This window comes from Rhincodon typus, chromosome 21 (genome assembly GCF_021869965.1).
Source record: "Rhincodon typus isolate 14 chromosome 21, sRhiTyp1.1, whole genome shotgun sequence".
Lineage (NCBI taxonomy): Eukaryota > Metazoa > Chordata > Chondrichthyes > Orectolobiformes > Rhincodontidae > Rhincodon > Rhincodon typus.
This window is the reverse complement of record NC_063352.1, coordinates 9,072,892-9,088,213: the sequence shown is the minus strand read 5'-3', so window position 1 is coordinate 9,088,213 and position 15,322 is coordinate 9,072,892. Positions and strand designations below refer to the sequence as shown.

General features: G+C 38.8%; 1 protein-coding gene across 6 annotated transcripts in view; it reads left to right on the top strand.

Annotated features, from left to right (window-relative positions):
* LOC109921518 (activating transcription factor 7-interacting protein 2-like) overlaps nucleotides 1-15,322 on the top strand; it is an 85,367-nt gene that overhangs the window by 21,513 nt on the left and 48,532 nt on the right. For all 6 annotated transcript variants that reach the window (XR_007264420.1, XR_007264419.1, XM_048609948.1 and 3 more), the window contains 4 exons: nucleotides 8,571-8,716; nucleotides 11,624-11,761; nucleotides 12,863-12,946; nucleotides 13,114-13,340. Coding sequence is in view for 4 of the 6 variants with exons in the window: in XM_048609948.1 (XP_048465905.1) it covers nucleotides 8,571-8,716; nucleotides 11,624-11,761; nucleotides 12,863-12,946; nucleotides 13,114-13,340 (595 nt within the window). In the remaining 2 variants the exon portion in view is untranslated. The remainder of the gene's footprint in view (nucleotides 1-8,570; nucleotides 8,717-11,623; nucleotides 11,762-12,862; nucleotides 12,947-13,113; nucleotides 13,341-15,322) is intronic.

Genomic DNA, 15,322 nt, shown 5'->3' with positions numbered 1-15,322 from the left:
GTTAGCCTCACGGTTAAAGAAGTAAGCGCAGAGGCGGAGGCGGCGGAAAAACTGTTCAACGTCCAAGCATGAGTGGTATTCATTGATGTTAGGGTGGAGGGGGCCAAAGGTGAGCCCTTTACTGAGGACTGACCGTTCGTCCTCAGTAAGGGGGAGGTCTGGGGGGATGGTGAAGACTCGGCAGGGGAGGGTGCTACTGTCTCCTCTGGAGCTGCTGGCTGTGGAGGCAGTGGGCGGAGCGACATCAGCGGTGGGCGGAGCGACGTCAGCATCAGTGGGCAGAGTGACGTCGGCGTCAGTGGTTGCCACCCGAAGGTTGCAGGAACAGCACCTCATATTTCACTTGGGAACCCTGCAGCCCAATGGTATCAATGTGGACTTCACAAGCTTCAAAATCTCCCCTTCCCCAACTGCATCCCAAAGCCAGCCCAGCTTGTCCCTGCCTCTCTAACCTGTCCTTTCTCCCACCTATCCCCTCCTCCCACCTCAAGCCCCATCCCCATCTCCTACTTACTAGCCTCATCCCCGTCTCCTTGACCTGTCCATCCTCCCTGGACTGACCTATCCTCTCCCTGATTCCCCACCTACACTCACCCTTACTGGCTCCATCCCCGTCTCCTTGACCTGTCCATCTCCTCTCCACCTATCTTCTCCTTTATCCATCTTCTATCTGCCTCCCCCTCTCTCCCTATTTATTTCAGAACCCCCTTCCCCTCCCCCATTTCTGAAGAAGGATCTAGGCCCGAAACGTCAGCTTTCCTGCTCCTCTGATGCTGCTTTGCCTGCTGTGTTCATCCAGCTCTACACCTTGTTATCTCTAAACCTAATTAGTACTAATGTTGAGGAAAACAAACTCTTGAAATGTGTGAAAGATGGTTCCTCAACATGATGCTCGAGAAAACCAAATCGAGGATAGGCTATGTTGAATCTAGTGCTATGCAAAGAATAAGTGCTAATTAATAATTTTGTAAATGAACATCTTGGGAAAGTGTGACCATAATATGATAGTTTTACATTTAAGTTTGAAAATTATATAAATCAATCAGAAACCATGGTCTTAAATCCAAACAATGGAAAAAAAGAGGGCAAGTCAGCATACTTGATAGAGTAGTTTGTCATTGGTTACAATTAAAATGTAGTTTATGACAAAAATACGTTCATTTAATGACACAAAACCAAGCAAGACAAGTGCAGCACGAACCTGATGGAAGAGTGTGCCAAAAATAAAATCCTACAATTCCACCAGTCATCACCTTAAGTGTAAATGACCAATTTAATCATCAAGGTGATTAATATTTCTAATTTTGACCACTATCTACCTTGTTCACGTCCTGCACTCAGTAATGTTTACCATCAGTCTCATAGTTGTTAAAGACACAATTTTATCTGAAGTATTTTTCTTTTGTATTCCTTTTTTGGAATCATTATCATAAACCCCATTAAGTCCACTGGTGTCCCATGAAATTTCTAATATTCTGAATAAAGGTGCCCCACCTTGTTGCAATGGAAACATTTGGCTGACAATTTTCACTTCCATGTTTGACATCTTCCTTTTTGGTTTCAGTGCATTTCTTTCACCTGACTGTTTGCCCTCCTTTCACTCTCTCACCTTATGTTTTTTTTGGTTTATGTGGATGACAGAAAAGATGTTTAGTGTTATACATCAGCACACAATCATCAAGCATTCCTGATGCTGATTTAGAGTTTCGACCCTTTATCTTCAACGTGCATTCTAATTATTAAAGGTAAAGGTTTTATTAAAATGTTTAAATTCTTCGAAGAGAATAATTTATCTGAGATCTTCATACATGGCATTTACTCCTGATGCCTGTGTCCACCAGTGAAGCAGAAAGATTCTTCTCCCTCCCCAGACCCGCAATGATCAGACAAAATTCTAGTTCCTATGTTCACTGGTTTTATTCAAGCATATGCAAGGGAAGCGCACACTTTTGAAGCTAGTACACATTTCCACTAATCGACTACACACGGTTACAGATGTACTATTTCCAGCATACCAGGTCTTGTACAGTTATCTAATTACATGATTCTACACACACTGCCTCGTTATACTGCCCAATTGCAATTTGTTTAACCTACACCATTCCAGCACTACTAATGCCATATATGGTATTAGTTATATTTTTGCAGTATCTCTTAAATCTCTTGGCACGAGCTAGATATTGACAGTCTTAACTAGTTCTAGCAACTTGTATTTGAACTGTTCCAGAAGCTTGCTATATTTACCCTTTCAGTTTCCCATTTTGACCATTGGCAAAGCCCAAGTTATTTAAAAATCCTTCTTATATATCAATTGCCAATAAGATATATTTCTGGTCTCTTCACACCAAAACTTTTTCTGTGACTATCCAGGAAGCATAGTTATTAATGGCAAACAAATTCTATAAGATCAGGGCTAAATTGGCAGTAATAAAGGATCTGTTGATATCTATGATTAGACTTCTCCTTCTATGTCTAATTTTCTAGCTTTTTCTTTTCTGTTGGTACAATTCTAAACTTAAAGCTTCTAGTGATTCGTCTTGGCTGTTGCGTGACCCAGTATATGGCGCTTTGATCATTACAGGCTGTCAATCCTGAATCATCATGTTACTTGAAGAATGACCATGGTAATAGTAGCTTGGGCTCCCCTATCCTAACCATTCCGTTTGGTGGGTTTACAGTTGTTGAGCACAGTATGGTGTTCTGATATCTGCAAGTACTGAGATAATAACATCATATAGCTTTACAATAATGTTTGTCTATTGCATATTTAGATGATTCTTTGCAATGCTATCCATCCACATATTGGATTAATAAACCTAGCTGGTAAGCCAGGTTTAGTAAGTGTAAAATTCATTGGTCATGTTATTTTTCTGATGACTCATGGGAATCACTTTTTCCAATATCCAAGTATTTAGTTTCTTGATCCACTGCAGTTCCTCCTCTTGGCAGTTGGACATACTACCCCAGGCCTTCGTGTGTTGCTCACCTTTTCCAATCTAATCACTCTCATTTGGTGCTCCATGAAGCGTCATAGCTTGGGAATATCCCCTTCACATATGGATCTTTACTGCAGCTACAAATGCACCTCCTTCATGATTGGTCATATCCTTCATGGCCTTATCAATCTGGCTATTTCCCAATTGTTCCAGTGTGTCTATTTAAATATTCACTTTCTTGTCTTCTGCAATTTTTAAAGCCTTATCTAGTGCTGTAGGTTCTATCACTGAGCTGAATTTTTCCCAGACGGGCACCCTGGGCTACAGTTGTTCCTCCATTCTCTACTGTTGCCCAGCCAGTATGATGTTTTCCTTTCACTATTCTCCAAGATCCATTTACACACAACGTCAGATCAGCCTCCACGAAGGTTTCTCCCTGATTGGCCCTTCAAGATACGTAAAATGTGCTATTATCTCTGATTATAGTATTTGGCTACAGAGGTACCTTATTGAAAGTCTTTTGGAAATCCAAGTGTGTTACATCTTCTGGTTTCCCTTTATCTATCCTGCTTGTTACCACCTTGAAGAATTTTAATAAAATTGTCAGGCATGATTTCCACTTTATGATGCCATGTTAAATTAAATTATGTATTTCAAAATACCCTACTATTACGTCATTTATAATGGACTCTGACATTTTCCTAATGACAGATGTTAAGCTAACTGCCCTATAATTATGTTTTGTCACTGTCTTTTTGATTTAAAGAGATTCCATTGGTAGATTTCTGCTCATCCAGAACTCTTCCAGAATCTAAGTATTCGTGAAAGATTGCTACCGGTGCATGCACTATCTCTTTAGCAACTTCCTTTAAAATCCTATATTGAAACCCATCAAATCTAGGGTACTTTACAGCCTTTGGTCCATTAGTTTCCATAGCTACTTTTTCCTCCAGTGATAGTGTGTTGATTCTTTACGCCCCCACCCACCCCCTTATCCTCCTGATTATTGAGTATTTTTGGAATGCTATTAGTGTTCTCTACCATGAAGCCTGATGTAAAATATTTATTTAACTCCACTACCATTTTCTGGCTCCCCAACAATATTTTGTTTTCCTCCATCGTTTATTTTCATAGAGTCACGTAACACAGAAATAGGCCCTTTGCCCCACCATGTCTGTGTCAACCAAACAAAAACAAACTATACTAATCCCATTTCCTGCACTTGGTCCATAGTGCCATGGCATTTTAAGTGCTTGACCAGGTGCTTCTTAAATGTTACCAGAGTAACTGCCTCCACCACTCTCTCAAGCAGCGTGTTCCATATTTTTGCCACCATCTGGGTGAAAAAAATGTTTCCTCGGATCCCCTGTAAACCACATACTCTTCACCTTTAAACTCATGTCCTCTAGTCTTAGTCATATCTGCCATGGGGTAAAGATTCTTATGATCAATTCTGTCTATGGCTCTCATGATTTGTATACCTCAATGAGATCACCCCTCAGCCTTCTCTGCTCCAGGGAAAACAAACCCAGCCTATCCGGTCTCTTCTCATAACTGAGACTTCTCCATTCCAGACAATATCCTGGTGAATCTCTGCTGCACCATCTCCAATGCAATGTCCTTCCAATTGTGTGGCAATTAGAACTGCAGGTGATATTCCACCTGTGAGCTAACTAATGCTCTATAAAGTTGTAATGAGATTTCCTTCCTCCAATATTCTATGCCACAGCTAATGAAGGCAAGCATCCCGTTTGCTGCCTTCACCACCCTGTCTGCTTGTGCTAACACCTTCGGGAATCTGTGGACTTGTACACCAAGGTCCCTTTGTTCCTCAGTACTCCCTTGGGACCAAGTATTCATTGGGTAAAACCTTTCCTTATTAGACCTCCCAAAATGTGCCATCTCAGACTTAAAAAGATTAAATTCCATCTGTCATTGCTCTGCCCAATTTAGCAGCCGATCAGTATCAGACTGTAGACCGAGACCATCCTCCTCACTATCAACACCACCAACAATTTTCATGTCATCAGCAAATTTACTAATTATACCTAGTACATTCATATCCAAGTCATTAATGTACATTACAAACAAGAAGGGTCCCAGCGGTGACCCTTGTAGTTTACCGCTGTTCATAGGCTTCCAATCACAAAATCAACCCTCCACCATCACCCTTTGCCTCCTATTTGCAAGACAGGTTTGGATCCAGTTTGCCAACTTGCATTTGATCTCTTTGGCTCTTAACTTTTCGACAAGCCTTCCACGTGGGACCTTGTCAAAGGCCGAACTGAAGTCCATGTAAACCACATCAACTGCACTACTCTCATCAATATATTTAGTCACCTTTTCAAAAAACTAAATTAAATTAGTCAGACAGAATCTCCCTCTCACAAATCCATGCTGACTATCCCTGATCAATTTTTGCCTTTCCAAGTATTGATTAATCCTGTCCTTCAGAACTTTTTTCCAATAATTTCCCTACCATTGATGTCAGGTTAATTACTTTGTGATCTCCTGCTGCCCGTCTTGAAGAAGGAACCAATTAGCTTTCCTCCAGTCATCTGGTACTTCATCTGTGGCCAGCAAAGTATTACATATCTCTGCCAGGGCCCAGCGATCTCATCCCTTGCTTCCCACAGCAGCTGGAATACATCTTATCAGGCCCTCACGATTTATGCACCTTTATGTCCTCTAAAATATCTAATACCTCCTCCTTATTAATCTTAACATGCACTAGAAGCTCACTATCCCAACTGAAGTCTCCAGCTGCAATGTATTTCTTCTTTGTGAATACAAATGAGAAATATTCATTTAAGACCTTACCCATGTCTTCTAGCTCCACTCATAGATTTCCCCTTTGTTCTGTAACAGGCCCGATCTTTCCCTGCTAATGCTCTAGCTCTTAATATGCTTACAAAACGCCTTGGAGTTTTCCTTATTCCTATCTGCCAAAGGTATTTCATTGCCCCTGTTTGCCCTTCTGATTTTTTTTTCATATATTTCTGAAGGGCCTCCCCCTGTTTTTAATACACTGTACCTAACAAGTTCCTACTACTTTTTCTTTATCAAACTCTCGATTATCCCTTGACATCTAGGGTTCTCTGGACTTCTGTTCTTGCTTTTCACTGTTAGAGGAAAACAATGTCCCTGAATTCTCTCTATATTACACTATCCCACTTTCGAAATGTAAATTTACCTTCAAGTAGCTGCTCCCAGTCTATGTTTGCCAGATCCTGTCTAATGATATTGAAATTGGCCTTCCCCCAATTTAGACATTTAACTCCTGCACTATCATTATCTCTTTCCATGATGACTTTGAAATTTAGAGTTATGGTCACTATCCCCAAAATGCCCACTTACACTTCAACCACTTGACCAGCTTCATTCCCAGTGATATAACAGCATGCTTAGTACACAAACAGTTTGAGTTTAGTTAGCACTGCTACCTCACAGCGCCAGGGTTTGTTTCCAGCCTTGGGCAACTGTCTGTGTGGAGTTTGCACATTCTCCCTGTGTCCGTGAGGGTTTCCACTGGGTGCTCTGGTTTCCCCCAAAGATGTGCAGGTTATGTGGATTGGCCACACTAAACTGACCATAGGGTCCAGGGATGTTCAGGATAGGTGGATTAGCCAAGGGAAAATGGAGTTACAGAGATAAGGTAGGGCAGAGAGCATCTGCATGGTTCGGAGCAGTAGTGTGACTCGATGGGCTGAATGGCCTGCTTCCACATTGTAGGGATTCTATGATTGTATTCTATGAAATTGATTAGTTAAGACAGAAATAGCTTCTTGATGGTACAGAACCTGAGTATTGCTGCGGAAAAAGCACATCTTGCACTAATTAGGGCAATTCACAAGAATTACCCATGTAAAGGGAAAACAACATTTATGCTTTATGAGAGGATAATGCTGAATGGTCAGCAAGTGGTTTTTCTGTCTGAATACACAGATCTCTATAAATACAAGTTACTCTCATTAGGTGCAAATTCACCATGGTACAAACCTGACTGACAATCCAAAACTGGTTGCCAGTTTACTTATTTACATACACAGGATTGTTGACCAAATAAAAACAGAAAGAACTGCGGATGCTGTAAACCAGGAACAAAAACAAAGTTGCTGGAAAAGCTCAGCAGGTTTGGCAGCATCTGTGAAGGAAAAAAATCAGAGTTAACGTTTTGGGTCTGGTTCATCGGACCCAAAACGTTAACTCTGTTTTTTCCTTCACAGATGCTGCCAGACCTGTTGAGCTTTTCCAGCAACTTCGTTTTTGTTGACCAAATGTTGTCCAATTATGAAAACTTATCTAATGTTGGACACCATTTTACAATTTGCAAGCGTGGGTTTGTGAGACACAGTCAGCCCCATGCCAAAGGGATATGTTGTCTGAAATGCTAGTGGATCATAATCAGACATGTAATCTACATGTATAACATCACACTGGCATTGAAATCCGTACATCACATTACTCATTTGTTTGATCGGCAAAATGCTGGTCTTTTGGATTGGTATTAGAATCTTGTTAATGGTAAACACTACTCATATTGCTACTGCTGAACAGCAGGAAATAGTTTCACATGTTGCTGAAATGTTTGAGAGATATTAGCCTGAAGTGATAGAGTCATAGAGATGTATAGCACAGGAACAGAGCCTTCAGTCTGACTCATCCATGCCAAGCAGATATCCTAATCAAGTCCCATTTGCCAATATTTGGCTCATATCCTTCTAAACCATTCCTATTCATATACCCATCCAGATGCCTTTTAAATTTTGTAATTGTACCAGCCTCCTCTGGCAGGTCATTCCATACATGCACCACCCTCTGCAAGAAAACATTGCCCCTTAAGTCCCATTTAAATCTTTCCCCTTTAACCTTAAACCTATGCCCTCTAGTTTTGGATGCCCCTATCCTATCTATGCCCCTCATGACCTTATAAACTTCTAAAAGGTCACCCCTCAGCCTCTGACACTCCAGGGAAAAGAGCCCCAATCTATTCAGCCTCTTTCTTTAGCTCAAATCCTGCAACCCTGGCAACATCTTTGTAAATCTTTCCTGAACCCTTTCGACCTTCACAACATCTTTTCTATAGGAGGGAGACCAGAATTGAATGCAGTGTTCCAAAAGTGGCCTAACCAATGTCCTGTAAAGCCGCAACATGACGTCCCAACTCCTATAATCAATGCACTGACCAATAAAGGACAAGCATACCATATGCCTTCTTCACCACCCTATCTACCTGCGACTCCACATTCAAGGAACTATGAACCTGCATTCCAAGGTCTCTTTGTTCGGCAACGCTCCCCAGGACCTTACCATTAAGCGTATAAGTCCTGCCCTAGTTTGGCAACCAGTCTTCTCTCTAAAGGAGCTGTTTTTTGTTTTCCCTTTAAATTGGTGTTATTTGTGAATTGTCTTTAAGTATATTATGATAACTTTTCAAATAAATGTCTTTTTAAGCAATGTTTAAAATATCCTAATAATTTAGCAGCTTGGATGCTCCAGATAGGTGACCAAGAAAAACCAACTAAATAAAAAAAATCAATTAATTAATTGACATTAGTTCCCCTTCTAATGAGGAAAACATTACATTTCAATAGATTATACATTTTTATAATTTGTATAATATTCTAATTTAAGTTTTAAGAAAAAGGACCCATTCAAGCGGTGAAGAAAGAAGTAGCAACAAGCGAGTTAAGACTTCAGAAGGTGACAAAAGTGACCATCTTAAATTAACTTCCAAAAGTCAAAGTGCAGAAACTACCAAGAAGAAGTGTTTGTATGAGGTGACTCTTGTTTTTATCTGCTTTGGAAATGGGGTAATACGAATTGGTTTGCATTTAAGGAAATACTGAGAAATAAAAATGATTGAATGGATAATGGATTTTTACAAGTATGCTTTAAAGAATACTTTAAGCCAATGATTTGATTCATTAGGTTTATAGGGGTCTGTTACATTTTAGCAAGCAATGTCTTCATTGTCTCAACTTTAACTGAAGAAAAATCAAAATGCTTTGCATTAAGAGTTTTTAAATTGGACTGCAGTGGTTGAAAAGTCTAGATTTTTAAATTTTAATCTAGAATGGTGTTGTGACCCTGGTTAATGTTACTTCAGTGATACAATTTTAGGAATGATTTTGCAAGTGTGCAATGATTCATTGATCATGATGTCCCAAAAAACACAATGAAACTGTTCACAAGGGATGTTGTAAAATTGTCCCATTTCTATTAACTCCTTTTACTTTGGCATCATACTGCTGTGATTATCTTCCCTGTTCTGTGGTAATAAACCAGATTACTGTCAGAGAGACGGTACAAGATTTTTTACTATAAGCCCCTGAATCCTGCCATCAGGCTGAGTTGGTCAGCAGGCTGGTGTGTATAGGGATCCCAGCAGTCACTTATGATTCTTCCATGAGAGATCGTTTAGTAGCTAGAGGATGAACTCCCTTTCCTTGGCTCTTGAAGCTGGAAGGCCAATCAGAGGTCTTCAAGCTTGAAAAGAACAGCAACTTGCAATAGACAATAAGTAAGGGATGGGGGACTTCAATATATACTTACGACCACCTACCTTTGGACTTCATAGTAAAGCCCCTACTGTGGAGGCGGAACTCCTCTGAAGGCTGACCTGCAGCATCCAGGTAGACCCAAAGAGTTCTTGAAGCTGCATAATGAAACTTGGATGAAAGCACAGTCTTTTGTAAAACGATTATTGCTGAGAGATTTTATTTGCAGAGAAGTTTTGACTTGCTTAATTTTTTAAGAGAGGTTTTGTCAATGTGTCTGTTTATTTGCACAAAATTAGAAGATGCCACGTCCATTAAAGCTTCTGTTATTAATATTTCAATGGTCTGTTTGATGCTTTTTAGAATTGTAAGAACCCAAATTATTAAAAAATTATTTTCTAAGCAGTTCATGTGTCATTGTTACTGTCGGATTTATTGGTTCTTGTATGCAGTATATATAGGGAGAATGGGTATGGGACAGCTGACGTGGAACGTTTGGGGCTACCATTGAATAGGGGGCATTTTCTGGGCAGAGGGACTAAAATGGGCAATGGAGGTAGGTAGGTGGGGAATAAAGAATGAGAGGTGAGGGCTAATATGTAACCAAATAATTAGTATGATGTCCTAGAGAGCCAAGGCAGAGCTTTTAACTAGATTGTCTAGACTGTTCCATTGTCGTTAGTTATTTTCTGGGATTACAGTTCAGACTGCATCCTACCCTACCTCCTTGGAATGAAATAACACATTGTAATAGAATCCATTTTTTTCCCTCCATTGTGCCTTGTAAGGTGGCAGTTTGTAACATCATTTAATCCTGCCTAGGAACAAGGACAAGGCTTGGGTGCCTCAAATCAGTTTAAGCGTCAGTAAGCAATTGTCAGCTCAAGTCAGTTTGTCAGTGAGATTCCAGGAACGTGATTCCATATACCTACATTTGGGTTAAAGGATGACCCACAGGCTTGTGGGCTTGGAGCAGTTAGAAAGCTAGAATTGTACTAGTGATTAGATGCTGGAGTGCAACCTTGTGAAGTCAGTGGGATATAATCTTGTGAGAAAAGATTGCGTGGTTGGGAGATGATCAGTTCTTGGCAGCAGATGGCTGAGGAACTGGGACTGCACCTGATGCTGTTGCATAGCCTGAGAAAACTAAGAAGGATGGGTCTGGGAGCTCAGGAAAATTCAACTGCAGCAGAAGCTCCGTGAGGCTGAACTGTCAGATTAAAAATCAAAAATTGTGCTGCTAACTAGGTAATTGTGAACAGTCTCTGGAATTCTAGGGACTCCATCTCAGGAAAAGAGATTGAACTAAGAGGAGATGAGCAGTCTTTGAGACTGTACAAGTTAAAGCAACTTTTGAGTCAGTTCAGAGTCTAGATCTTTCAGAAACTAGTGAAGATCCTTCATGAAGGCTATCAAATCTTTTAATGAGATTTGGTGACCCATTGTTCCTAAAGTTTGTACAAGTTACTGAGAAAGCTGTTAACTTTATCTGCGACTTGAGTACTGCTGTGGGTGTCTAATCACAGATTGTATGTAAACACAAATTTACCTTTTTTGTTAATTCTAGATATTAGAGTATTAGTTATATATTGTGTGGTTGTTTGTTTTACTTTTCCAACTGTTTGTATAGTAAATTTTGTTTGTCTAACATTTTGGAATCCTGTGGCTTACTAAGTACCTTGTTTGCTTTAAACACAAAATTTATTGGTCTCTATAAACAGATTGCAACATAAATTTAGCTGTCTCATCTGGGATCGTATCAAAGTAAAAGAACATTTCTGCTGAGACACGTTTGTTATCTACCAAAAATCTCACCACAATGTCTGAAATACTGACCAAATTGATCACTACCAAATTAGATTTCATAAATACTTAACTGTTGTTTCCATAATCAGATGCTACAGACAATTTTGGATGGATGAGAGAGAAATTAATAATATTCCTATATTACGCAGTGCTTCAAGAGAATTTCTCTGGCTTCAAATGATGCCAGTTCATTTGAAAGTGGGAACAGAACTGTTAAAACAGCAACACCAGACCATGCCTACAGTGGATAATTAACAGTGCTTAATATAGGCACGTGTATATATATTAAGCTTTGAACTTTTGCTTTGACTTGCAAATCACAGATTCATCCAGCATCTGCAGTTCCTACTATCACAGATTCATTCCAGTTTATCTTGTCAGATCCAGAAATTGATTCACCAAAAGATTGCCACTGAACTTAGAAGTGATGATTTGGACAACAAACTTGAAGAGTTAACAAAAAGAATTGAAAATATTGAGTGTAGACAAAATCATGAAGAGCTGGCTAAAACTATTCAAGTAAGTTTTTAAACAACTACCTTGTATTTATTTAGAATCTTTTATCGGAATAAAACAAGATATCTCACTAGATTTTTAACTAGGAAAATTTGACACTGAGCCATGTAAGCAGATATTGAATCAAATGACAAAGGTTAGCCACAAGGGGTTTTAAAGAGTGCATTAAAGTAGTTAAGCAAGGAAGAGGGGAGGAGATTTATGGAGGGAATTTCAGAGCTTGCAGATTGACAGCTGAAGGCACAGTTACCAATTAAGCAATTAATGCAGCAATCAAAATTGGAGATGTTCAAGAGGCGAGAATTGGAGGAATTCACCTTGGCAAGTTGAAGGGCTGGGATCAGCAGCAGATTAGCTGTGTTGTGAAAATAGCAATAGTCAGTCTTAAGGATGCCATGAATATGTGGTTGGAAGCCGATCACAAGGTCAGATGTGCTGCAAAGTTTGCAAACAGCCTGCTTTGGCTTGAGGCAAAAAGAGGATTATTAATTGGTTCAACTTCAGAAATTGCTGGAGAGAGAAATTCTAGGGAACACAGTCCATTGGAGGAATCAATACTGGCTCTTAATGCACTACATTAAAGTCAGAAAAAATTATTGATACATTGCTTTAGAAAAATCATTCAGAGGAAAGACGTGCAATAAATCATGCCAATAGTCTATTTTAAAAATCATGTTTTTTATTTTGTGAAAGTAGGCAGTTGTTTGCCTTTCGATCCAACCCAGGCAAAAGAATAAGACTTCCCTTCATAGCTCAGTTGTACGCTGGACAATTACTATTTGGGTGCTAGTAGTAGTCATAGCAGTTGTAGTGTTTGTTCAGTGGTACATGAGAAATATGACAAACTTAAATTGAAACTATAGATGAAGGAGATCATTTTCTGCACCTGGAAATTTTAGATACAAATTCAGTCTTTGATCACTGAAGAAATTTCATTTTGTTTTTGTTAGATTTGTACCTTTATTACTTATTTTTCAAGAAACATTTCTATCTTATCTTCTGGGATTTTGACTTCGTGCCATCGTCTGTGTTTTAAAACAAGTATTAAGAAATGTAAATTGCTAAGATAAAAACTAATTATTAACAATTCATTTTTGCACACAGATTAGAATAAAACGATTGGAAAGAAAAGTAAAAGCTGCTTTGAAAACTGTAAATATGCAATCGCGTAGAAAAACACTAGAGGAGGTAAAAAGTTCATCCGATGCTCTAATATAGCCAACCAAATTTTGCATTCGTTTTTTTAATCAACATTTTACACAAAATTATTTATCAGAAAACAGAGTGTAATAAATTTACTTCAAATTAGGAGTGTTAAGGATTTCTTTCTGTTTTATCCTTCATTACTTATTCAGAGCAATTCAACATCATTTTCTCTAAAACAACCTGATGTGCAACCTGTGCCACAACATGCTACCACTGGAGAAAATTCAACCAATACATTGAAGCCTGGGTCAGTTGCAGAACATATGGACATATCTGCTACACCTGCCACTGTACCAGACCGATCCTCTCAAACATTGACTTACAAGAAACTTCCAGATTCTTCCAACTATGAATTGAGCTTTCAGTTACCTGAAAGGTATTGTTGAACTTAAGTGTAAAAATTGGTTTATGGTAGAATTGCAATGTTTAATATATTTAGAAATTTTTTGCTAAGGCATATGGTTTTCTAATTCTCATAACTGTATGGGAATAATTATAGTTGTAATATTGTGTTCAAAAATTCAAGTTTGTGATGCTTTATACTGACTCTGTCCTCTGATTTAGCAATATGCCAGTGCTTTTGTTCTATAAATTCTTGAGTTTCTGCTGTTGATGCCAAGACTTTGTTGCCAACAACCAAACTTATCATGCAAGAAAATGCTTTTTGGAGTCTCTGTTTTTCAATCATTTACCTTAGTTACCTTAGTTATTTATGAAAAGTAAACTTATTCAATTTCAGTTTGTAATGGCATTGGGAGTTGAAACCCCAAAGATGTTATTGATTATTTGTTGATGTGAACAAAGAGCTGCAAAAAAGATGTAGGTACCTATACCAGGCTTACTTTCCCAATGCTCAAGGCTTTTTTCTGTGACACTTAATTTCTCGGGCTTTGTGTTTTATTTAGGTGAAGCCCCTAATTTTAGTTATTCCTCTGCTTGGCAGTAAATACTGCAGAAAAAAAGGCAAGAATAATGAATGACATTGAAATGATGAGTGGAGATAAGTAAAGATTATGCATATAGTGTACATGCTGAAATTTGAAGAAAATGTAGGATAGAATGATTATGATTAATGGAAGGACAAACATGCAGAACGTGAAATGAGAGGGGAAGGATTGATGAATTTACAGGTTCAAGAATATGAGAGAATACAATAATTATCTGTCATGCAATGAAATAAGTGATGTTGCAGAGTGCTTTTGTGAATATTTGCCAAAGAATATGATGAAGGGGATTCAGAGTATTAGCAGCAAGGGTGGGGTCAAAGTAGTGTTATTGGGAGAGAAAGGTGTACTTATACTAATTGCATTTTGAGGTCTTTGAAATCACTACATTGGTCCGAGCATTAGTCAGCTGATTCTGCCGATGCCTGCTGAATAGTTACCCAAGGCATGGTCCTGTGGGTGATGGGCAACAGTACTGCCTTTCTCATCGTGACTTCCATTAGACCTTCAAGAAGATGTACTAAAATTGCTGAGCATCCCTGAAAGTGATTGCTGCTGCAGTAGCTGTGCCCATATCATTCCGGTGAAATCTTTCAGAAGGTATTGTGACTTTGCTTTAAAAAACTACTTTAGATGGTCTGGGTGGCCTGTTGAAAAATTACATGGTGAAATTATATGTAATGCCAATTTCCTAGTCCAATCAGTTAGGCAGCTTAGTATTCGTAAAATGTTGTGCAGGGTTTAAAATTGCACAAGCTTCACACTGATGTGGATCTGCTACTTTTCTTATCCACCTGACTCGCATTGCTAATGTTTGCAAACATTATATACAAAATGAATGTTCACTGAAAATGAATAAAAAGTTTACAGTACCCTTTTGTAGTGGTGTTGTATGATGCTATCTCAAAAAAGAATGCAAATTTCTTTGGTGACACTCTTCGAGCATTGTAACCTCAGCAGGAATTTGACAGTGTTATCCAGGTGTTACAGGGGAGAGAAAATATTCATTTTAAACTTGTTTTCTTATGTTATGGGACGTCGTGGTTTTTCAGTCGATATTTAGAGAAGTGACCCAATTATAAAGATCTTTTTGGATATTAATGAATCTTCTCCATTTGATTATACATTCTACCAATACATTACACCAATTCCAGAGCAATTTAAGCAGTCTTTATGCTGAATATTCTATTTTTTTCTATTTTATCCCCTTTTTCACAGTTCCACTTCACTTTCCAGTCTTACTACTTCTCTTTAAAAAGCCTTGTTCTGTCTTACCCATCTGAGCACTACACAATTTTTTTGAGAGATACACCTTCACTGCGCTTGGTCCCTGTGCACTAAGTGAATTTTATACTGCAGTGATTTCAGTCTTCATCATACTCACCTCTCCCTGACCTCATCAAAATTCTCCACC